This window comes from Apteryx rowi, unplaced genomic scaffold (genome assembly GCF_003343035.1).
Source record: "Apteryx rowi isolate R43461 unplaced genomic scaffold, aptRow1 scaffold_162, whole genome shotgun sequence".
In the NCBI taxonomy this organism is placed as follows: domain Eukaryota; kingdom Metazoa; phylum Chordata; class Aves; order Apterygiformes; family Apterygidae; genus Apteryx; species Apteryx rowi.
The window spans coordinates 1,136,781-1,162,357 of NW_020447886.1; the positions used below are offsets into that span (position 1 = coordinate 1,136,781).

Consider the following 25,577-nt stretch of genomic DNA (forward strand, 5'->3'; position numbering starts at 1 on the left):
TTATTTAGAGACTTAGAATAATTGAGAAATAAAAACAAAACAAATCTGGAAACAACGAAAGCTGTATCCCTTATACTGTTTCAAATAGTTAGGGCTAAATCATAAGTTCCTGTACATTTGTTTAAGCACTGAGGGCTAGTTTCAGAAAACAGACTTTGATGACGCAGAACTTGGGCATAATTTAGGCACTGAAGTCCTTGGGAATAACCCTGTTAAAGCCAAAAACTGCTAATAAGAGTGTAAAATCCATTGGCCAAGAAAGCAAGCAAGGAGTCCACTCTGCTGAGCTACTGCTATGTTTTGCCATAAAGACTCAACAGCGTTTCTCAACAGAGAAAATGCACACTCAGATTTCCCATGCTGAGCACTGCTGCTCTTAAGTACTCTTGTGGATTTGGACCATACTTAGTAAGTAGTCTGGCTGCTGGAGAAGCTGCTTACTGGTGTCCTCTGGGAGGGACGGTCCCTGTACACATTCTGGCAACAAGCGCACTCATGCCTTGCCTCCTAGGACCAGACACTTGCCCTTTAAATAACCGTTGAGAAAACACACTGGATCTTTCCTTCTTTCTCTTGCCTACTGTGAAGCATGTAAGACAGTCTGCCACCATTTAAATTCTTTTTTCAATTCCTTAAAGTGTAAACATAAAGTACTAGAAGAGAGGGGAAAAGTGAGTAGGAGACTAACATACATATTTATAGCATATCAGTGAGAGCAATCACTGGTAAAGAATTTGTCTTTCCTCTTTAAGAGTTCATTCTAAATACACGGGAACCCCCCACCATCAGTTACCGCTGAAGGGTTTCTGACTCCTTCACACAACACTACAACTGCAGCACCAGTGTCATTGCCTCATGACAGAGAACAGACAACGCGTCTCCCTGCTTGTTCACGTACTACTTTGTATTCAAATCATCTGTCACCACCTTTATACAGGACTTCTTGAAGAAGAAAATCGAGGGAATGGCACGTAATTGGGGATTGCAGAACAGGCTTGTAAAGACTTGTGGATCTTTGGTCCTGAGCAGTCCTGAGTGTGCTCCCTATAAAGCTGAGCGCCTCCCCAGCTAAGAGATATATTCATCATGATCACGCCAAGAAGCAGAGGAAGGGGCTCACAGACAATGTTAGCCAAACTACAGAGTGGGGAAGGCTTCCTAAAATGAAGCAATCCAGTATGTGGGAAACAGAGTTTAGGGACAAAGTGGACATTCAGAAACCTGTAAAATATACATGGCAAAGAAGAGAGCAACAGCACTAGAGTGTTTGCATTGGCTGTGAAACCTGGCTGACAGGGCTGTGTTCCTGTCCACTATTAAATAACAACCCATCAAGCAAGAGTCTAGATTCACCCTGGTAGAACTTCACCAACCCAATCAGCCAAATTTCTAAGTATTTATGAACAGACACGGACAGCCAAAAATGGGATGCATGGGAGTGGGATGGGAGTGGGATGTCCTATGATGTTCTCTTTATTAATCCATTGTTATGGCAGAAAACAGTGATTTCCCTCTGCAAGGAAGGCAGGCCACATCCAACACCAGCACTCTAAGAAAGACCCAGGGGCTCTGGAGATGCACTGGATGTCACCAGTGCCAATGCAGCTCATACAGCCTCCTGGTAAACCAGCTGCTAGAGAAGAAGGATTTGCCTTTTTGTGTATGGTGTCTCTGAAGCAATGCAGCCCTCACTAGCAACACCCAGACAGAAAGAAGCCTTAAGAAAACTCATCAAACCAATATACCAGCAAGAAATGACAGCTACATATCTAGAAAAAAATCTTCCAAGCAACTGGATATTACAGCTCATGAGAATGACTGAGAAGAACTGAAACGAYGTTTAAATCTTTTGTATTTCTTCCTTTCCATTTCCCTCCTCCTTGCCCTTACCATCTCGTGCAGACACTTTCCCTTTTTGCTTTAAGTAGCTGCTTCCTGACTCTCTCAAGTTTACACTTTCAGTTGGACAACGTATTCTTCACTTCCCCTTAGTCTGCATTAGGTAACCCTAGAAGCATGGTATTTCTGAAATAGAAAAGACAATCACAATTTTGTTCCAAGAGTCCAAGGATTTAAGACCACTTACAATCATGCAGTTTGACTCCTGCAAGATACAGAATTCCACTAAAGGGTTCTTGCAACAAACCCACACTGATCTTTTGGACTGATACAGATTGCTAAGCACATTTGTATGCCTCCATGTTCCCTCGTACTTCAGGTGATGCCTTCCTTATTAAACTTTCAGCCTTTTATCAGCAAACCAGATCCACCCCAGAACAGATATCTGCAACAGACATTTGCTACAAGAAGGTATCAAAGACTGACATTCCAAGCTAACCAAAGCTAAAAAAGATTTCACATAGCTGACCCATGTGTAAAGCACCACCAGAATGGTTCAGGACTTAAGTTCCATTCAACAGATATGCTACAGATAAATACTGAGTTTAAAAAATGGAAGCATCTTTATCTGTTTAGGGACTGAAACAGCAACTTGAATTCATAGATAATGGAATAAATCAGCTGTAATTCTTTCCCAAATATGGTGAATAAATTAGAGAAAAGATCAGCAGGTAAAATATCTGAGATATTTTTATTTCTGATATGCATAGATTACCTTAATCCCCACCCTTCATTTTCCTAAGGAATAAGAAAAAACTGCCTCATCAGAACAGCTTTGGACTAGGAAAGCAGTATGACTTACAAAATAGAAAGGAATTTCAGCTCCCAAAAAGAGAAACAAATAGCTGTATCATACAATTATCCTCTCAATGTGGCAGATGAATCATCGTGATGTATCTTTAGAGAAGAACAGTGTGCCTACAGAAAATGTTTCCAGAGGAAAGGCATGATATTAACACTTTGTACCCATATTAATAGTATTTGACTCCACTGTTTTATCATGTAACTGCCAGATACAGAAAGTGCCAAATCAGTTATTTAAATTTAATAGTAATTTTTAAAAAGCAATGAAACTATACTCCTTTCCAAAAATCTACCAGTGAACAAGTTGAAGCGCCTTTGCGGCAAAGAAGGCCGACAGCCTCCTGGGCTGCATCAGGACAAGCGCTGCCAGCAGGTTGAGGGAGGCGATGCTGCCCCTCGACTCAGCCCTGSGGAGGCCACACGTGCAGGGCTGGGTGCAGTGCTGGGCTCCCCAGCACAAGAGAGAGACGGACACACTGGTGCAAGTCCAGCAAAGGGCCACAGAGAGGATTAAGGGCCTGGAGCATCTCTCCTACGAGGAGAGGCCGAGCAGGGAGCATTTAGGCGGGAGAAGAGAAGGCTCCTGGGGGATCTCAGCAATGCGTATGAAGATCTGCAGGGAGGGTGTAAAGACAACGGAGCCAGACTCTCCTCAGGGCTTCCCAGGGACAGGATGTGAGGCAACGGGCCCAAACTGAAACACAGGCAAGTCCACTTGAACCTAAGGAAGCACTTGTTTACTTTGAGGGTGGTTGAACACYGGAGCAGGTTGTCCAGAGGGGCTGTGGAGTCCCCAGCCTTGGAGCTGCTCAAAACCCAGCTGGACATGGTCCTGGGCAACCTGCTCTAGTTGACCCTGTTTTGAACAGGGGGGTTGGACCAGATTATCAGCAAAGGTGCCTTCCAACCCCAACTGTATCCTGTGAATTGGCTTATAAGTATCCCAGACAATGAGATTTCTGGATTTACTGAACATTTCTGACTTTCTAATTTAGCAAAATAAGTCTTAACTTTCTGCTCTTAGACATATCAAATGTAGTGTTGTGAACATTCTATTTTAAAAGGACAGAGATGGATTACTTACATTTTAAACAATTACTATTTACGTTGTTGCATACTATAGGAACAAAGAGAACATTTTAGAACTCTGGTCCTCAAATTCTAAGAGGGAACTAGGAAGTTAAATGATGAAGAAACTCTTGTTGCTAGCATATGAAGGATGACTGTGTCTGTTCCATACTGGTGACAGTTCAGAATAGGCATAAAATAATCTAAACATGTGTATACCCTATCTGCAATATAGCATTTTCTACAGACTATAGGAGATAATACAAACCTCACTCATTCTAGAGGTTTGTAGCTAGTTTTCACTTAGATTTATGTAGAAAAGTGCTCCTGTTGGCCTTTTAAAGAGCATGTTGAAAAATATAGGTCAAACTCCATGAGCGACCACAAAACTAATCATGCCTAATTACTTCTATGCAATATATATCTATATTACAGTAGGCTTTGAAACAGACATTAAAAAATAAATAAGAAAAAAACATGGTTACCTACATTATTCATGTATTCAGAAAGCAGGTCTTGAAGAGCTTGGCGGATAGCATTGCACTCAGCAATGATGCGTTCTCGATGAAAGTCACGTGTACAGGAAGAATCTGCTAGCAGAGCAGCTCCACTAATAATAGCTTCCAAACGTTTCTCTAGTGATGGCCTTATTTTCTCTTCATTCATTACAAGAGGATCCAGGATAATTAAATTCTGGAAAATATTAGGAGTATGGGTAAGAAAAGTCAGCTCAGTGAAGTCTCTGCTTTAGCTATTACTTGCATGAACCACAGTGACATTATGCTTCCCAGGTTTCCAACCACCCCCTTCTCTTTGACGTATCCAACATACTGTTGATCACAGCAGACTGTTTTCCCCAGTGAGGCTAGTGTTCGGGTCATTTGCAGACAAAGCCAAGCTCTCTCTGCCATTCCAATGTGACCTGTTCCAATCCAATAGCTGTGTTATCAAATCCTACTGGCCTCAGCCCAGCCCTAAGGTGGCAATAGAGCTTCTGACTGGAGCTGGTTCGCACCTAAACGGCTTACAGAACAAGCAGAGCAAGGTCACATCTACTGCAAAGGTCACATTGACACCTTCTGACTACAACTGCCTTCTCTCTGAGTTCTTTCTCTGCCTATTAGTTTTGTTGCATCAGATTCAAGATTTGCATCCTCTCCTAGTAGTCCTTTAGTCTCTCCCACATCTGTTATTTCTTCTTCCATTAGGCATTTCACTTCTCCTGGAGGCAGAAATGCTATTTGTCTACATTGATAAATATGCATGCATCCTTACCGCTGCAATATCTGACTACTTGGGCTACCAATTTTCATAACATCCCATTCTGAAACAGGAAACTATCAATCCCATTTTACAGGTAGAGAACTGGGGCACAGAGAGCCACGTTCAAGAGCCATAAAGAAGGTATGTGTTAAAACAGGCAACTGTGTACCAGCTTCCCAAGTTCTAAGCCAGCACTGTTTCTCCTCTTGGAGTTTTGTCACTGACATTAGCAAAAAGAGACTCAGTTTTGTCTGAAAACCTGTAGGCGGTTCAATGCCTTCAACATTTGGACTCTTGGAGACCAGAGGCACCTCTGGATTCAAAAGAAAAACAGAGGTGTTTGTCCATGGCTGAGAGATGTTATGTTGGATTAGATGAATGGACTGATTCTGCTGATTTTTAGTCTAACTTAATCACACCATGGCAGAAATTCACTGCCGCTACTTTTAAAAGGCTGCATAGGCAAAGTGCAAAATAGTAGCTTTTGTTCAACAGTTGTGTTTTCAAAGGTCACAGGTAGAAGTGGTCTCTTTTCACCAGCTAGGGTAAAGCAAAGCAGCCAATTCTTTTGGCATAATAAAACTATCTACTTTTTTGTGACAAGAAACAATTCTAAAAAAAAATGGAAAAGGAGAGGTGATATTTTGATACAATGGAAAAGAAAGTAAATTTGGGCTGCAGCCCAGATAGCCTTTTTTAATCAAACTGAACATCTGAAACTGCGTCGTTATGGTCCAGATCACCAGGCCTAAATTCCATATAAGTCTATTTGCATATTATATTCATTTGGTGGTTCTAACCTCTCAGAAGAAGTTTTAAACAAGAAAATTACGGCATATATCCTTAAGTGGAATTTATATTTCAATTTATACTTAGTATGATAATTTCAGGTAGTCTAGTTATAAAATTCTAAGAGCAGAGAAAGTGTTCCAACATCATAAGATAAACAGCCAGAAAAGGGGACTTCAGTAACCTTGAAATTCTGTTGTTTGTTTCTAATAACAAATTCCAATGCATTATGTATGATTTAGAGAAAGGAAGTCTCTGTTATAGGTTCAATCCTCCCATCTTTTCCAAAAAATACAAGAATTGTTTTGAAACATCTGGAAGATTCTCCAGTAAAACTACAGAAAAAAAAAAATCAGACTGCATAATCCAAATATTTCCAAAAGAAGTATTTTAATATAGAAATCTGAGAGTGAATGTTCTGCCTGCATTACACTGCAGTTCAAATGGAAGTTCACATTTCCAACTTGCTGGAAAAGTGTAACTTTCTAAATATTCCTCCTCCACTACTGTTGTGTTGCCCTGACGTACTCCATCTCATTTAAAAGCACTCAAGGTATTAAAGTACTCTCATCACTCCAGGCTCACACTTACTGCTTATTAATACACAGAAAATTACTTGAGAATGAACCTTCTTACATAACCTCAGTATGTCCTTCTCGAAGCTAAAATTCTAGAAGTTTGGTAAATGGCTTGTGTTCTGCTTTGTACCTGGAACTGGGACAACACAAACTCCTGTCCTCAAACTAGAAAGATACTAGTGAGCTTTTGTCTGTCTATACACACTTCCTGCATTGAATTTTTGGGGTTTCATATCACAGCAGAGCACTATAAAAAAGCAGGCCAGTGATACTGCTATTGCAATTGTCTATTCTGAGAGACTATAAAAAGTCTAAAATTAGGTTTATGGACTTGTTGCAGCAAGTGATAGGATATATCATTAAAATAGCTTATGAGTCTATTTCAGTTTTTGATGTGTATCTAAAAGATGCAACCTTAGAAAAGTTAAAGCATCAACTATGTATTTTCAAGTTCCTGGATTTTCTTAAACCAATGTCCACCTGTCCAGACACGCATAATAAAGTGGAAGGGAGTTTACGTGCAAGTATGAGGGAAAGAGCTTTAATATTCTGGAGATTAAAAACATGGCTTTTTTTGTATCCATAAGAGTAAAATATGAATCCTACTCATAGCTCTTAATTATTTCCTAATTGAAAGATGTTAAAAGTATACTGATTATGGAAACATTAAGTTCACACACAACTTTGGAATCAGAGCCAAACTGGAATGAGGCCATGACTGTACCACCACTTGCCCACTAGCAAGGCTGGAGCAAAGGAAGCAGGCATTCCACTGCTTCATCCTCTTTTGTAGAAATACAGAAATTGGAGCCAGCCGAGAATCGAGAAGTAGTTACAAAAAAATAACTTTTTTCCTTTCAAAGGACAGTGAGAGGAAGAGCTGAAATTTTGCCAGGACCTGGCTACTCCTGCTGTGAAGGGTGATATCCAAAGAAGAGAAAGAGGACATGGACAGAAGGAAGATGGTTTGCTCTCCTACTCAGAAAGGGCTCCACATACGCTAACCTCTTGCTGGCAATAGATCAGCCAGCCTGGCTCACCCAGGCTACAGCATAGGACACCATTTTGCTTTTGCAGGCAACCTCCTAATTTGCCAATGCCTAGAGCCAGGCCTGATAGGAGTGGTGATACAGCTCTCAACAGTGTCATCAGAAGCCTCCTACTTTAATTAAAATATTAAAACTCCTCTGTCCTTTTCTGTAATAGCTATTGCTGCAAAAGGAAGGAAATGTACCTGAAGACACTTTTCTGGAAGGGTGAAGGCAGTAAGATACCACTTGTTCACAAGGATGATTTAGAGATACATTAAGAATGTTATTATAGGACATCTGTATTTTTCTTCATAATTTCCTCTCTTTGTTGAGCTTCCTCAGAGCAGTGAGATTAAGGCTGAATGCAAAGGAAAACTGCACTCAATTTGCCTGAAGGCAAGCTAAGTTACAACATGTCTAACACAATATGCACTGCAGGAAATCAGGGAGATGCAGTACAAAGAATTGCAAATACATGGTAAGAAGTGCCATTAGGGACTCTGAAAGGGTGGGGAAATTAACCCCTTCCAGCTGTCACCTCTCTAGGTAGGAATGCATAATTTGAAAAGCAGCATCCAAATAGTTCTCAGTACTGGCAACTGTGCTTTCCTGCATAACACATTTAACCAATGCATTATCTAAACTTTCATTACTTTGGCTATATCAAAAGACGCAGCAGAATTAAAAAGGAAAAAGCTTTAACTTTGATAACGAGCATATTAATACAGATTTGGAAAAGTGTGCATTTACACTTTTTTTATTTTTAAACAGATAACTAACTTACATCCAACAGATAATTTCAAACTAATCTTATACATGAAAGACTCATCCATGATGATCTCCTAGGAATGACAAGGGAAGGCATTCCAACGAAGCCAGTTTCCAGAGGTCAGAACATTCACTTCTGACGTGGAAGACAGGTTTATTTGTATTAGAAATTTGAAACTCAGTCCCCCTCATTCACATTACAGTCCTGAACACCAAACTGCTCCATGGCATCTCACTCCCGGCTGTTGGAGCTGTGCCATTCATTGGAGCACCAACTTCACTGTTGATCTACCGTATCTGACGTAACCACCCTCAACACTGGACTGTACATATAGTGTCCATCATAACATAAATATTTTACTTGGCCCATGCATTTAAGTGTTACTGCAGAAAGAAGCAGTTTCATCATGGAAGACTGAGATGTGTCTGATGACTACAGCAAATTAGTCATTTAGTTGGCATGACGACTACTTTCAGGTCTTAGAAGAAACAGATGGAAAAATGTCTTCTAGAAGACGGTATAAAGTTCATGAGAAGATGGACCAACAGCATTGTCATACTTGAGCAAAAAAGCTACTACAGTTCAACTCTAAATCAAACAAATTCTAGGCAATAATAACCAGGAAAGTATGACTTAAGATTACGCCCGCAGATAATTCTTCAAGCAATTTCATCAAGTATGTGTGACCAGTAGACCAAAGCAGAAAAGATGATTCAATTTCCAGCCAATCAATAGACACCAGATATGCAACAAGCAATTTTGCTTTAAGAGGGTCAGAGAAGACAATGTCAGGTGGAAAAGGCTAAATAAATGCTCCAAAACCTGTAGATGCAGAGAGACTAAGCACCATCAGAGAAGGTGCTCCTCCACGTGGGAACCTCAGGACATTTGAATCAGTGCAGCCAGTAGTTAGCTACTTGAGTTTTTAAATGTAAATGAGCACTTAAACAGAACGGTTAGACCCCTGTTTTCTCCCTCACTAGTCCTCTGATCCATTAAAAAGAGAAATCATGGATATCCAGAAACACGGTTATATTTCCTGACATTTTGGGCTGATTTACAGTATTTTGATGTCTGGTAAGTAACTGCTCTGCTAGATGGCCATAGTCATCAAAGGACGACGTATCAGACGAATGAGCTGACAGAGGAGTCAGGCATGAACCGTACCTTTTTGTCAGAGATCTCTTTACATTCATAAGCTGCAAAACCACTGAAACGCATTAGATAACCTGCACCTATGTGTTCTTTTAACAGATCTTAATAAGTAATTAAACTTTTAACATTACAATTCTGTTTTTAATTATGAATGACCTGGTAGTTCTATGGAACCTGTAAGAGGAATTCTTGAGAAATCTACTGATTTAAGTTAACTACTCTAATTCTCCTGGTGGTTTCCTCACCTATAAATCTGTGATTACTTTCACACTGCCAGCACTGGCAAAGCTGGAAGGACATTGCAAAACATCTAGATACTAGATTGTTGGGTAAGCTCCTTGATACATTTCCACACTATAAACATTTCATGAGATTTGTTCCCAACAGACTATTTACTACATCAATTTATTTCATGGCACTGTATTCATGAGAACAAGATAGAGCAAAGGTTATTTTGGGTCCTTAGCCAATAGAACTTTCTATAAATAAAGTGCAACCATTTAATTCATAAAATCATTTTTAAAAGTTAAATGCTCTATAAATTGTGCTTTATCTAACTCATACAGCTTCAGTTCCTACTTGTGTTACTCAAGTAAAAATGAATTTAAAATTCAATAAACAACATTTTACAACAGTCAGGCTTGTATGTTCTTATGCTTCTGAATAAAAATAAATTCAATCCAAAGGAGAATTTTCCATTTCATTATYATCACAATTCTTAGATTTGGAAACAATAATAAATTTAATGACATCAAAAAAATGATTTACCTAAATGGCATGGCTCTCATATAGTCAAAGTGATTTCATCTGTGGTCAGCATACATGATCACTTCATCAAATTCGTTTTAAAAAATATTTTGTTTATTTATTTCTTTTTAAGAAAAACAGGTAAACAATGACTCTAATTTAAGTCAGGTTATTTGTCATTCAGGGTTCCTTTGTAACAAATGACACATTAGACACAAAAGTTGGGGCTTTTTCATCGAATCATCGAATAATGATTACTGATTAGCAACTGTAATTTTAAAACCCAATGGAAGCAGCAATGAAGGATGAAATATACAGTTGTAACCTGTTCCTTTGGGAAAAGAGTATCAGAGATTCAACTTCAGACACAATTGAGTTGTCTGTTTTGATTAATAAACTGCCATTAAAGGAGTATACCATATATGGATTTCAATGTATTTCTTTCATGCTTCATTGAAAATTTTAGGCAAAATCCATTATCGTCAGTCGTAACACCAATTTACCTGAAAGTCTGTCAACAATATTGGCGTTTCATGGCTGGCATCTGATAGCTCTGAGTTTTTACAACCAAAAAGGYTCATATCTGCAAGTGTGTTTAGAAACTTTTATTACCCTTGCTGATGTGGGCCTACACCACTTACACCGGATGAGGAACACAGTCTGCAGTCTCACCCTCCAAGCTGGCTTTTACCACTGTCAGCAGGACAATGAATAATAATACTGGTAAGAAGCAGAGATGCCATAAAAAAAAAGGAAAAGCTCCATACGGGTGCCTAGGATTAGGTCAGGAGTAGAGAAAAAGCTGACTTTCTCCAAGTATTTGCTTAAGTAATGAAAGCAGAAACACACAGTTTGTGAAAGCATAATGGTTATATCAGTTCATTTAATGATAAACAGAAAACAATTTGGTTTCTAAATCCTCCAATTATATAAATTACATAATGATCCCAACGGCAAGTTTTGGAGTAAAGAATTTTATCTTGCATCAAACTAGTTCAAATCTAGTCAGGGCAACAGGGATTATCATCATCTGATAATCGCTGTTGTCATTTTTAAACTGAACTCATAATTTCTGCCCAGAATTCAAGGATTTATTTCTGTCTCCACCTTTAGTGACACGCTCAGAACTAATTCTTGCCTGCTGTTCAAAAGAAGCCAAATATTGAACATATATGAAGACTTAATTCCAAACTGTTTTGAAGGAAGTGATCCCTCCCAGTGAAATAGTTTATAGTGATACAGTTTTCACTAAGACTAAGCAAAGCTTCAGTTTCTAATGTCTTCGATCTGTCACTTACAGCAATAGTTAAAATTAAAAAAAGAATTAAACAGTTTTTCCAAAAATGTTGCAGTGTTACAGGTTTATGCATTTACCTACCTCAAGCTCATCAAGGGCATTTCCTAGAGTAGTGGTGTGAGATGTAGGTTGTCCCATTTCATTTCTAACTCCTTGGGAAGCATTACAAATTACWTTGAGAGCATTCTGTATTTCATTACAAATTGAGTCCTTGCTGGCTGTAAGGGATGCAACATCTGAATGTTCCAAACAAGCTGAACATATTGAATGTAGAAGAGACGAGTTTTCCTTCAGACTTGCACGTGCTGCAGCAATTTCATCTCGCTGATTGCTAGATTTCAAATCCTGTCAGCAAAAGAACATGCCGTTTTTTTCCAAAAGCAATTCAAAACTGACAAGCAATATATAAACATTTTTTTCTATCTGTATTCTGTTTAAGGAAATATTAAGCAAAATTCATCAAAGATTAGGAAAATGGACTATGTCTACAACAATACTTACAGTTAAATTTGGGATCATTCTTATCTCACAAAGAATGAACCAATCCTATGAAAAACAACCATTACCATTTTTAGTGCGTCTTATAACCAGGACCAAAATCTGTCCACATTTACTTATTCTTAAGCGCAATTTTCCTGTGATGGCTCATTGCAGGACTAGCCTGCAAATTAGCTGTCTTGTCTCCCAAGCATGTCTGTCTTAATAGGCAATAGAGAAGGGCAGTGGGTGCAGATAGGGTTAAGCAAGAAATTCTGTGTTTGTGCTTTTAAACTAATTTCCTGTGTTTACTTCCCTGCCCCATTAGCATAAATCCCAAGCGCACGGTAGAAAGGAACAGCAGGTCAGAGATGAAAACCATGTACTCCTGGGAAAGCATGGAAGGTGGGGAAAGAAAAACAKAGCCTGTGAAAAGCCATCTCTGGAAAGTGCCACTGCCTGTTTCTCCTCTCTCCATGCCATGTGCACACTTAAGAGTACTCAGGAACCTTGCCACACTCATCACCTTCCTCCCTTTTCCACCCAGACCTTCCTGAAATCCCACTGCCTCTTGGCAGCCCAGACAAGAAGAAACAAAGTGAACCTTATAACTGGAAGCTCCATAGAGCTACCAAGTCAGTTTTAAGTGTTTCTAGGAGTCAAGCTCAGGCACTGTTATTTGGACAGCTGAAAGTTATGAACTTCAGGGCAAACATACAGTCAACATCAGGATTGTAAGGAGCCTCCTGTCTCATCCAGTTTTATTCTACACACTCTACTCACTCTCTTTTTTGCATCTTGTCCCTTTGAAGAAAACTAGTAGATATTTGAAAAAAGGCTTGGATGAAAGCAAGAATTAAACTCAGAGGTAAAATAAAAAAAAAAGGAACGGAAAACGGCACATCAGAACAACAAAAGCCTGTGGCACTAGCTTCAAACAATGAGAAGAGACACAATGAAGAGTGAATGACAAATGTGTACAAAGCTGCTAGCAGCCTGCTCTAAAGCAAGCTGAAGCCTTTCCAATTACTTTCCTTGGCATTGCATCAGGCTCTATATGTATTATTTACAAAAGCATCTCAGTATCCACTTCTCACTGCATAAAGTTTATGGCTGAGGAAAAGGACACTGAATATTAAATGAACCTTTTTTTTTTCTAAATCTCATTTATTGTAAGATATGCATGGGACATAGGATTGGATCTTGCTTCCTCAGGCTAGCTTGGGAATCTCAGGGATAAAGTAAAAAAAGTGGAGCCTTAAACAGAAGCAGACAATTGCTTCACTAGCTGATCATCTGAATTAGAAAATGGAGTTATCTTCTTGGATAGATTAATATTTATTACTTCTTAAAATTAGCAATAATCCAATATATAAATGAATCACCATTGTGCAGGAATTGCTTTTACCACCCAGTCTGCTCTAATCCAAATACTCCACTGTACTTCCCACCTTGGTAAATATCTGCAGCTTATCCAACGCACACTCAGCCGAAGGTGGTATTCATTTTAAACATGAACTCCTGTTCTAATTAGTGAAACTACCTTTCCCTATAATCAAATGACAAAAAGACAGAATGACTCCTTTCCTCCTGTGCTGCAAGGAGGCTGCAAACCTAGAGATACAAGGGTAAGTCAGCACAACACTTCAGTCTAGCTGGCTTCCACTAGTCTTAACTGTTGACAAGTGAGAGCTCTCTCTAAAACAGTACTGTCTTACTATGAATGAGTAAGAAATCCCAAACTGACAGGCCAATAACAGCAAGCCAGTAACACAGTATCCGTTCTCAACAATAAACTCAATATTTGGTTTATCAGCATACACAGAGCCACACAAGTCTTCACGCCAAACACAAAAGGGTAGAGCAAAAAGTATATATGACCCAAAGTATGTTGTCAAGCTCACCTCTGGCAGCTCCACCCAAAACATGCAACTTCACGAGTTCTGTTACCATCATATGTGACTTTGTATGAACATAGTAGAAATGCTCTAAACACCAAGATACTCATTCCTCCCAAGTTAAAATGCTTCTTTACTGTTTCAGTTACTGCTTCTGTTGGGCTCTTTGGCAGGGAAGAAGGTGAGAAAGAGGGGAAGTGGGATTTCAGGGAACTCTAGCTGGAAGAGGATCAGTGCCTACAACAGAGTTTCTAAGAGCTCTGGGTACAGRAGAAGGGATGGGCAATAGAAAAGATATTTTGGGGAAACTAGGGGTAGGATCTCTCACTGCTTCCCTCCCTTCACCTTCTAAGGATCTCATCAAGGAAAGAGGATTTCAGCCCCAGCAGATCCTCCCTCCATGCAGCCATTTAACTTTCTACCCCAACTCCGAAAGAAACCAAGTGCTTTCACCACTCTGTACAGAAGCTCCTGAATACTGTCCCAAGGAACTAGGGGTCCTGGAAGGGGAAGAGATTGAAGGTTTTACTGTGAGATTTAAGAAAACAGGTAGCAAACAGACCCTAACTCCCTACATTTCTTTTGACTAATGGATTTTCAGTTCCCCTCCTCAACCTTTCCTTCTTGACAAGTCCTTTGCCAGATCACCTGTTCAGTGCTGTTACACTGGTGGTACAGATGCTTTCAACCAGTAGATATTACATTAGGAATAAACAAACCATAAAAAATGCTAATCATTTAATTTTAGCTGACAAGTTGGGAGTAACTCTGACCACTGTGACATAAGAAATAAATTGAGAGAAGTTTAAGAAAAGCAAATCAAGCAAAATGGTATGTTAAAAATACCAAAACAATTGAAACAGCAGGGTAATATTGACTTGTACCTTAAATCACTTTCTCCTCTGTCCACTTTATGTCCAGAAGTAGGAAAAAAAACATAATGGGAGACATTTAAAATTCAAAGGCTATCAAGGAGGCCCTCTACATGGCATGACAATCATACAAACAGGGTAACGTCACTGTCAAATTACACACCTGAAGATGAATAAATAGTTTTTGTTTTGAAATTTCTTATTCTTTAGCTGTCCAGAAACATTCAGAAAAATTCAATGTTTTATTGTTTTCAAAACACACAAAGTTTTGTTTCACACTATACTGTGTCAAGTTGCAAAAGTACAGTATTGGTAAATCCGTCTGTGAAGAGCTTCACTTCTGTTCAACAACGCTTAATTTCTTTCTTTTTTTTTTTTTAAATGTTTAGACCCATGAAATATATCACTACTTTGCTTTTCAATTGTGAGACTTAGCCCCAAAACAACTGCAGGRATATTGCTCTTTTCCACCTTGATGAAAAATTAAGTCCTCGGGATTTTTTGTGTGATTCACAAACAGAAAGAGACATTCAATAATCTTAGTCTGACCTTCTGCACAACAGGGCCAAAAAGAGAGAGTGATTTCTTTACCAAAACTTTGCATATGTGGACTGTTAGAATAATGTAACTAGTTCTCTAAAAGAAGGAAGTTAGTCTCTACATACAGATTTTTAACCCATACTCCTCAAACCTTTTCCACTGAAGAGAAAAATACAGAAACCACCTGATTCCTTTTCATTTGTAATTAGAGAACATACCACTAGGAAACACAAGAAAGTAACACTGAGAAAGTATACCGTTTATTCTGAGTTATCCCTTGATACAACGTATCACTTGAAAACTGCAAGCAGAGTGTTAACATAAGCCCCCTCTGAAGCCTTCACCCAACTCAACACATTGATGGGCGCTGGGCTAAACCTGAATGTGCTTGCACACCTGTAGACCAGACTCCACACTAAGACTACAGACTCCTAAAGGTCTGAGCATTCAAAGAGTCTGACGGGAATGCAGCGAAAGCTGTACTCAGACCCCCCGCACATACCGCCCCTTGCTGAATACGCTGCCTTACCCTTGGCACAGAATGAAACGCAGTGTTACACAAGGGTGTAAAAGAACCCCGGGGGCCGGGGGGGGGGGGGCGGAGAGTATGTACACATCTCACTGGAATAGCTGTAAAACAGGGCACCAGAACAAAAGTAACAGGAGAACACATACCATGAGGATATTTTTTCATGTTATTCAGCGACTGTTACAAGTGCAGATGGATCGTCTTCCACCTGCATGTAGGTGGAAAACAAAGTAACAGCGCTATAGACAAGAAATTTTCCAAACAAGCCCTTACTCCCACTTTTTTCACCATAACATCCTCGCATCTCTAGCTCATTGAAGTACAGTACTGAGCTTTAGTCCATTTTTCCTTCTTTTTCACAGTTAAGCGTGGGTTGCACTACCAATTAGCAAAAAGTAATTTTGTACTTTATTACACTTGCTACATTTAATGTTTGGCAGTGCAGTACACCTGGAAAGCAGTTCTTTTTCACTGAGTAGTTGCATCAGTACAACTCATGGGATCCAGGCATCACCATGGCTATAAATAACACTGCTATATTTTGCACCTGCTGCAGTCAACAAGAGGTTCACAAAGGTAGCTTCAAATAAAATGCATTGCAGCCGTCTAGCCCACTGTTTGTAGAGACAGACGTCACTGCACTCAGCTCTATAGCCAGGGAAAAAAACAAACCAGCATACAAACCCTCACAGTTTCATACTACTATAGGATGGGGGAACAAAAACATTGCTTTTTATCACGGCTTAAGCTTGGGCCTTGATGTTCAGCTTGCAGTCAAAAGTGACTGCCAAATTGCAACATCTATTTGGGGAATCAACAAAGATGACAGGAGAGCTCGTAAACTCTTCCAAGGGTTTTTGCTCATGCATCATTTATCTGGGTATGGCTCCAGTTTACCCATTTTGTAAGTAGTATGTAGTCTCATTCAGCAAAAAGAGAATATCTCACAAAGTGAAAAAAATCTGGCATTGATATTGATTGCAACATTGCTCTTCAGCTGTGTCAGTCCTTCCGAGGTGGTACTACTTTCTCACAGATTTTAAAGGCTTACTCCTGTCAGGATCTTGAGGGCCTACGGGTCCAGGAGCCCCATTTCAGCTCAGCCTGGTGCCACCAGCCCCTGCCCCACCACCTGTGCCTGGCCATGGACCCTGCTGACCCACAGACTGATTTCCTGGCTTGACTCCCGCTCTGCCTTATCACTATGGACCTGGCTAGTGATTACTGGCTACTCTCACCAGCCCTGATCCTCACTCTGACATGTGGATTGACTTCCGGGCTTGACTTTGGATAATGATTTGGTTAGCACAAATGAAATGTCACTAGATCATAGAGCTGTATGACATTGACCATAAAATGTCACCTTACATACATTCACAGCAAGTTAAGCACTGCTGAGAAGGTATGCCTTCAAACTAAGAACAGCAAGGAATCAAAGGAAGTTGTTTAAACACACCTCTGTGCATCTCTTATAGACTAAATCAAAATCCTGCCATTAGCTTCACTGACCGCTGTTAGGCATAGTCAGCGCTCTAGAAAGTAAATTAGACATTCCAGTGTCATAGAGATGACTGATACTCAATGGAAACCTTTCTTAATGATGTCTGTTCCTGCTCCCTCACAGATAATGCATGTAGTCCCAAAGCCAGTTTGTTAATATTTTGCTTTTTAAAAAAAATATACAGGTTTCCAGGGATGGCTCAAGTCCACACTGGTAGATCAAATAAATTAACACTGTTACATTCCAGAGATGTAAAACATTTTCCTTTCTCATCTCTCTTCTCCAACAGATAGATGATACTGAAACACCAACAATCCCCAAAACAACTGTGTTTGCATGCACCACGGAAATAAGCCATTTGAAAAGATGCATCATAACACTGTTCAGGTTTGCATATAAAAACAGGAATCTGTCTTTACACAGATTGGCTTGGTTGTCAGGAATTCCAAACTAACTTTCTACAAAAAAAGTCTTACTGGCCTCTAGATTTATATTTCCTGGCTTCAGAAGCCACCAGCAATTCTCAGTGTCTGATGCTACACTATACTACAGTACGCATACAGAAAGTATACATATACACACCATATACACACACTCTATACAGCCATTAACTGTAGGCAGAGTTTGTTTGCATCAGCCTTAAGTATAAATATGCAAAATGTGAACTGTTACAGCAAAACGCCATGACAATGCCAGCAGAGGACAGAAGCTTCGATCATATACCCTGTCTCCGTGAAAACTCAGTGCTGCGTTTATAAAGCCACTCAGCTTTCAGCCACTTAGAGAGCAAGCAGGAAATCACCATCGCTGGCTCTACCTGTAACATAGCAGGTAGACCTTTTATCTTTTCTTTGGAGGGAGGTGGTGCCTTTTTGACCGATTCCCATAAACATGGAATACAAAGGTCTTATTTTCAGAATAGTTTAATCATTTTTGGTCCTTGATTTTTCAAAATCCATGCAACTTAGCCAGCAGGGTTTTATCCTGGGCATTCAAACTGGGAACCCCAAATCATGGCCATGTCTGAAAATGTTATGCATAATTGCTGAAGATGCAACTTCAGTACACAGCAGTTCTCCGTTCTCCCCTGAAACCAGAACACAAATTACTTCACCAATCTGGCAGGAACTAGGAATGCAAGAAGAGTTTAATAATAACAAAGAACTATAGATGAAACCTCCTTTCTCTATATGCTGCATCACTTAGAAAAGGGAGGGGAAAGTGTTTATATTTAACGTCAAAAGCCATACTGAGGCACTGAAATAAAAGTTGTTTAACCTACAAAGGTACTAAATAAATCTCCAGAGATTTTTACAGTCTTGAAGAATGCAAGCAGAAAAAGTATGCCTGAAAGCTGACACGCTGAATTAAACTGCTGATGCACAGAAATACAGAAGCTGCCCTATGACCACAAATGAATAGTTACATTTTTGTGGTTAGAAACAAACAAAAAGTTATTGATAGCTTTTAGTTAAATCTGGATATTTTGCTTGCTTGTTAGATGCTTTTCATTAGTGTTCATATTAGGAGAATGATACTTTGATAACATTGTGGTAAGGTCAAGGGTTTTTTTGTTTGTTTTTTAAACACTGCTGTTAGTGTTAGTCTCATATAAATGTAAACAAATAATTTGCTCATCCATTAAAAATTAGAGATTCTGATGAACTAACCAACATGGCTTAAAAAATAATATGTAAAATAGATAAATTAAGGCATAAAGCAGAAAGAACTGAAAATTAACTTGGATACCTTGATCAAGAAACCTACTTCTCTTGAAGAGACAAACTTATCTGGTTAGATCCAAAGACCTTTATCATTTTTTGGCCATAAAATGATATCAACCCTTGTGTCCCATCTGAAATCCCATATAAAGATATGTAGGAATAATAAACTGTTACAGGACTTGGATTTTGACTAGAAGTAAAGCCTCGCAACTTTCTCTCTGCATCTGTGCCTATGCACTACTAAACATATTCCAACTGTCACAAAATACCACAAAGCAGCACAGCTATTTTATACAAACTAGCAAATACTGCCCGCCTCTGGTTAACATCCCAGTGTTTTAATTTACTAAGGCTTCTTTAGGAACTTGCTGCTCAGCTAGGGAGGTAAAGTTTCCCTTGACGACTTTGTTGGATAAGACTGCAACTACATGATATTCTCTCTCTCCTATGCTTCAGTGACTTCTAGCCTTGTTACAGATTATTAAGCAACACCTTGCTGTCACTTCTCCATCCGTTATTTCGGAATTTGGCCCCCGCACTTTTAATACCCTGCTCCATTAACTGTCAGTCTCCCAGATGAAGTAGTTGAGTTTGAAAGGTAGCAAAGCAATTTYTCCCGGCAAGAATTAATGTAATAGAATTTTTCTTTACGTCCAGCAATCCTTTTTCTACAAACATATACCACTTAATATATTAGCTCACAAAGGTTTTCTCCTAGTATAGTTACGGACACATTTGTCATAAACAAGCGTGTCTGGAACCAGAGAGGGAAACATTCATCAGGGAGAGGGCTCCCAGGTTAAACACCAGATCTGAAGCTGGGAACCTGCAGAAGGTCTTACCACGATTTGAAGAGCAGAAGGGTAAAGAAGATGTGAAGGAGAAGAAGCAGGGAAAAAGAAAGGGAGGAAATACCCCTGCAGAAATCTAGATGAATATAAAGAAAGGAAAATAGGAAAAGGGGGAGATAGAGCACAAAAACATGAGATTGAAACAGTGCAAGGAAGAGTAAGAGGATGGAAAAACAGATAGAAAAGGGTCAGTAACATTCCAAGAATCTGAAAATAGGACAACCAGGACAGCAGGACCTGAAACCAGGACAGCAACAACCTACAGTCCTCTTGCATTCTTTATTCAATGGTTAAAGCAACAATCAACTCTTCTGTGTTAACATTTCCACCTAAGAAGTATCTTCTCTTTTTGCTGCTGTCAAATACAGTTTAGAATTTTCTTAAGTCCAGAGTTTTTATGGCATAATTTTATTTCCCCATTTAAACTTCAAATGTTTTCAGTGCTTAATTCTTCATGTGACTTGGAGATCTCTTCCTAGGAAGTTAAAGAGCTGGTAGATGTTAACCATTTGTTTCAGAACCTTGTTGGATCCTTTATTATCAAGCTTGATCTCTGTTGTTTAAAACTCCATCTCATCCTTTCAGCTAAACAAATAAAAATAAAGAAACACCTCCTACTTCAATATCAGTTATCACTGGTGTGTGAATCATTGATTTGTCAGACCTGCTGTTTAATGTCCATCCTTGAAAGAAAAGAGGTCACAGACTGATGTACACTTCTGGTGGTCAAGATCATTTATGATTTAGTCTAAAATTTAACATTAAAGCAACTTATTGCAGTTTTCAATGGACCAACAAGGAATTTGTGCATACATACCTAACAAAGTAATACAATGCAATAATACAAAATATGGAGGTACAAAATTGAGCTACAGCAGATTTAGTGACAGCTAGAAAGCCTGATAGAAACACAGGAAGCATGGGTCCTGGAGGAATAAGCRAAAGTCCTGTACACACCAGAATACTCTGAAGTGCTTTCTCTCCTACAGTACTCTGTAGGAGGTACACTCAGTCACACCAAACCACCCAGCAAATACGCTCTGTCCTAATAATAGGAAAAGTCATGAAACTAGGAATCTGGAAACTGGTACATGGTATGCTGGAGAAAACGAGCACAAGAAACAAGGCACAGCTGAATGCCATTCCTTCCCTGCCCCAGATGCTCACCGTGGAGTCGGTACAGCTTCCCTGCAAGGCCGCTGAAGCTAGGACGGCTTTCTTAAAGAGCTGCTTAGTCAGGCCATGGAGAACGTCGGGGGCCCAGGAGGCGATCAAGGTCAGGGACACTGCCAATGGCACAATGTGCCAGTGATCGATGACTTTGGCCTCCTGAAAGCTCCCCCCTTCCATCACAGTCAGGGCAAACTCATTATTTTATGAGGCTAGTGTCCGGTTTATGAGGATTTCTGCATTACCATAAAAAGTAATATATACATATAAAAGTAATAATTGCTACAGGCAACCTAAAAACACCTGTGCTCAAGAACATCTTAGAAACTGCAAAACTGAAAGACAAACCAAAAAGTTACTGAAATTCAATGCCATTTGCGACTAAGAATATAAACAGAATGTAATCTATTAGAGGATCAGTAATTCCTTAGAAACCATAAAAAGAACACTTCAGGATAACTCACGTTCCATATCATTTCGATGCAAAGATGAATTATTACATAGGATAACAAGGCAATAAAGCAGGCCAAACAACAAAGGACAGGGAAATAAAAAGCAGAGGGAACAAAGTTAAAATATCTTTAAGAGCAAACTGAACAGCAATGCCACTTCCATGCTTGCACAAAACCATAAAGATGCTGCAGTTTTCTAACATTTGAGAGATTACAGAAAGCTGAGACACAGAAAGTCTAACTAATTTGCTTGTTTATAAACTGAGCTTGCAGAAGAGCCAAGAAATTCAAAAGATGTGCCAAAGCAGGACCTAACTTCTCTCACAGAACCGAAGACACCTAACGATTGGCATTTGTGAGCAATGCAAGGTTAAAACCTGTCTATAAACATTCATATAAAACATCAGAATAAAACATATAGAGCAAGATTAAATACAAGATCGTTCATACCGTAGTTATTTCAGAGGTATGAAAAATATAAAGTACTATCATACAAAGTACCATGCACATAGTACAGTTAATGAAGCTTTCAGGAAGTATTTCAGCACTGTACTTTTTCAATGGAAGATGATTCATCAAAAACTGCAGCATAATAGCAGTTTTAACAAATTACTTATTCCTGCAAATTTTTAATTGTTATAATAAAAAGTTAAATGTTAATAAAATAAATAATAATAATAATAAATAAAATTGTTATAACAGAAGGTTAAATGTTAAAATAAAGTTTATATATATATATATATATAATAAAAATAAATTGTTATAACAAAAATAAATAATAAAACAAAATAACCCTGAGTTTTAACTTCTTCTAAAATTATAAGGGAATTTGGGGAAAGGTTTTCAATAAAAATACTTACTAGATGGAAAACCTGTGCTTTCTGCCTTAGCAGTGTTAGACTCCTTAGAAACACCTAAAGTAAAAATATTGATAGTGGAAGATCAGGTTACAAATGGTCCCCCAGAATTTTCACTGATACACAGGCCAACATACGCCAATCTGGCAGACCTTTCACCTTTAGCCTATCTTGTTTCAACCTTCTTTTATTGCGTTTAAGCCTGTCTAAAGGTATTCCATCTGTCACAAGGGTTCTCTAACAAATCAGCTCAGGTTCCCCTGGGCACCAGCTTCCCCTAGTGCTGGACAGAGCACGGTTCCATTTTCCCAGATTTAATATCTCAGCTTGAAAAATGCGAAATCATCAATGAGAAACAGATACACAACTCACATCAGGCAGTCTGTTTCAACTGCTATTTTCTCAGAGATTATATACTCAAAAAATATTCATGCCCCTTTAATCTATTCTTCTGTCAAACTCCAATTAGTTATCAGTACAGTCTAGGGATTTGTATACATTCATTATAAATACTTCCCAAATATTTAAAATAAGCTAGTTTCCCTTTTTCTAATCAACCTCCCCTACACACACACACAGAATTAAAACACGCTGAATTAAGTAAATCAAAGATGTATGCTCGCACACTCTCTTAAGAGGCACATAATTCAAAGACTGCAGGAGATACTACGTCTCTGAAATGAAAATATAGGTACAACTGACATGCTTAAAGAGTGGCATTCAAGGAAATGGAACTGAAGTGCTAATCCATCAAAACAAGCTTATTAGCATTACCAATTTCAGAAATGTTAACAGTAGGTTTTGTTTTGGCTGCTCAGCTTAAACTGCAAAATGAGCTGGTTTCAAATATTTATCATGGAAAATACTAAGAATGTTTCCCTTTTTTCTTTATTAGCAGTTTAATTGTTTTTAATGTTGTTTTCTGCATATCTTGCAAATGCTTGCAGGACAGCAACTCAGAACAAGAAAGAAAAAGCCATAAGCCCTTGAGCTCTGTACTGAATGTTAATGCATTTGTATATGATAGATTTAATACAGAACTGAGAATAAATGACTTCCAGCAGCTGCACTCTGAACCTATAAATCGCTGTGAGTACTGCAAAATCCATACAGAGAAAGAACAGCTGTATAATTTACAGCATCAGTATTTGTCAAGAAAAGCTGAAAATATAGAGCTTGATTTCTTCGTTTTCACATTCCTATAAAAATTAGAAATTACCCTTACAGAGATTCTATTTAGATTAGAACTTTTATTCATCTTCCATGATGGCACTTCAATGCTATTTAATTCTTACCAATGTTAAATGAAATTCAAAAAGCATAAACACCAAGAAAGCTCTACAAAACAAACAAAAGAAATCCATGAAGTTAATTAATGATGAACACATTATGCTTTGCATGGACTATACCTTGTTAAAATCAGAAAAATAAAATACTCTGATCACGTGATTCATACTATACAGATCCATAAAAAGCAAATTGCTGGGACAAAGGTTTAGATGGCTGGATTTTTCTCAAGATCCATCCTTACCAACATAGGTGCTATAGATAGGCACCACATGCACTCCTACTCTTCCTTATGCCCGAGAGTATTTTGCATCACCTTCAGAGTAGTGTGACCAGCCCCCAAAATACGACCCAATATACAATAAGAATATGCAGTATAATACTATAGCTACAAAAATGGGATACCCTGTAACCAACACCTAAAAACTATAGAATTCCATTAATTTTATGGGAGAAATACACAGCTTTGAATTCCAAAGTCAAATATCCATTCAACTGTTACATATGATTGCTTATTGGTGAGCACCAAGCAATGGATTTTTAAGAGATAAAGAAGATTTGAAATTTTCACCAATGAGGACATGTAACCATTCAGCCTGTGGTTTTGATTCAAAGAATGGAGAAAATTTCTGAAATACTGATATTTTTCAGACAATAAACATTTTGACAGTTATTTTTATAAAAAAGTCTGTACTGCCATCTTTATTAGCACAAACATTTCAAAATTTATGAAACCGAAATGATTTTGTTTCGCTGAAAGCACTACAAATAGCTCTTTTCGGAACAAGATCAGCATCAACTTGCATTGCCTAGTATGTCTGTTGGCTTATGGAAGATTATTTTTCTTTATATGCCAGCTTCCAACTTCCGTAGTTGAAATGAGGATTCAGCAGGAAACGATGTCTTCCTGGACTCAAAGGAAGTGGCAATGACCCAGTTAGGCATTTCTTATATGGCAATGAAGTAGTGAAATGCAGTTTTATTGATTCTTCAAATATATAAAAAATAAGATATTTGAAGTCACATCAGTGAAAACCTGACTGATGTTGACTTGATCTGAAATAAGATATTTCATTATGATTTTTGTTGCAGAAAATCAGAAAACTCCAACAGATAATTTCCATTTCTAAACTGAGTTTTCTATCAGAAGTTCATTCACATGAAAGCCCTTCGAGCTGGTTAGAATTCAGCTTTATTCCAATATCAGACATAATATTACAAAACAAAAAAGCAAGCCTGTTTATAATTATTTTCTCATGTGCTACTAGCTGTTATGATTCAGTGGGTTCAAAATAATTCTAAACCTTAATCCRAGGGGCACCACAGGCAACATTCTCTCTCAGCAAAAGCATATCTGAAATATAATGCGATTCTCACAAACATGGGGATTGTGGAAAGCAGTCTCCTCACAGCTTAACATTTAGTAGGGGAAATTTGATGAGGACTAATTGTTAGGACACAGTGTAAAATTCTGAAACTTTTATCTTCACCAAGTTTTCCTTTATAAATTACCCACAGAGTTGCAGTATGTCTCCTAAAATATAAAATACGAATCCACAACTAATGACATCAGAAACAAACAAATTTTTTCACCTTCTTGTCATCATCTCCATACCTCAAGAGAGGACAAAAAAGCTACTTGCCTGTAACCATGTTCTCCTGGAAGAAGGGGAACGGTGAAGAAATTTCAGCTTCACACAGCAGTGGCAGCAGTCTTGCCAAAATGTCCTCTGCTTGTTTATATGCCATGACCTCCCTATTTTTTTAATCATTTAAGAGATATAAACCTGTGTGTACCTTGCCTTATATTCATTTTTTTTCTTATTAATTCAATCTTTTCATTAGAAGTGCATAATTTCTGTAAATGGCTAAAGAATTTTATCAGAATTATTTGGATTTGGTTTTCTTTCTTTTTTTTTTTTTTTTAATGATTATTCTATTTGTTTTTTTTTTCTTGCCAGATGAACAGAAGGAAAAATATTTAATGTATGTAACACTAATATATAATAAATTTTATTT

General features: G+C 38.4%; 1 protein-coding gene across 1 annotated transcript in view; it reads right to left on the reverse strand.

The window, feature by feature from the left end:
• Nucleotides 1–25,577, reverse strand: part of CTNNA3 (catenin alpha 3) — a 584,821-nt gene that overhangs the window by 434,555 nt on the left and 124,689 nt on the right. The window contains exons 6-7 of the mRNA XM_026059969.1: nt 11,482–11,745; nt 4,261–4,464 (exon numbers count right to left, since the gene is read on the reverse strand). Coding sequence (XP_025915754.1) covers nt 4,261–4,464; nt 11,482–11,745 — 468 coding nt within the window. The remainder of the gene's footprint in view (nt 1–4,260; nt 4,465–11,481; nt 11,746–25,577) is intronic.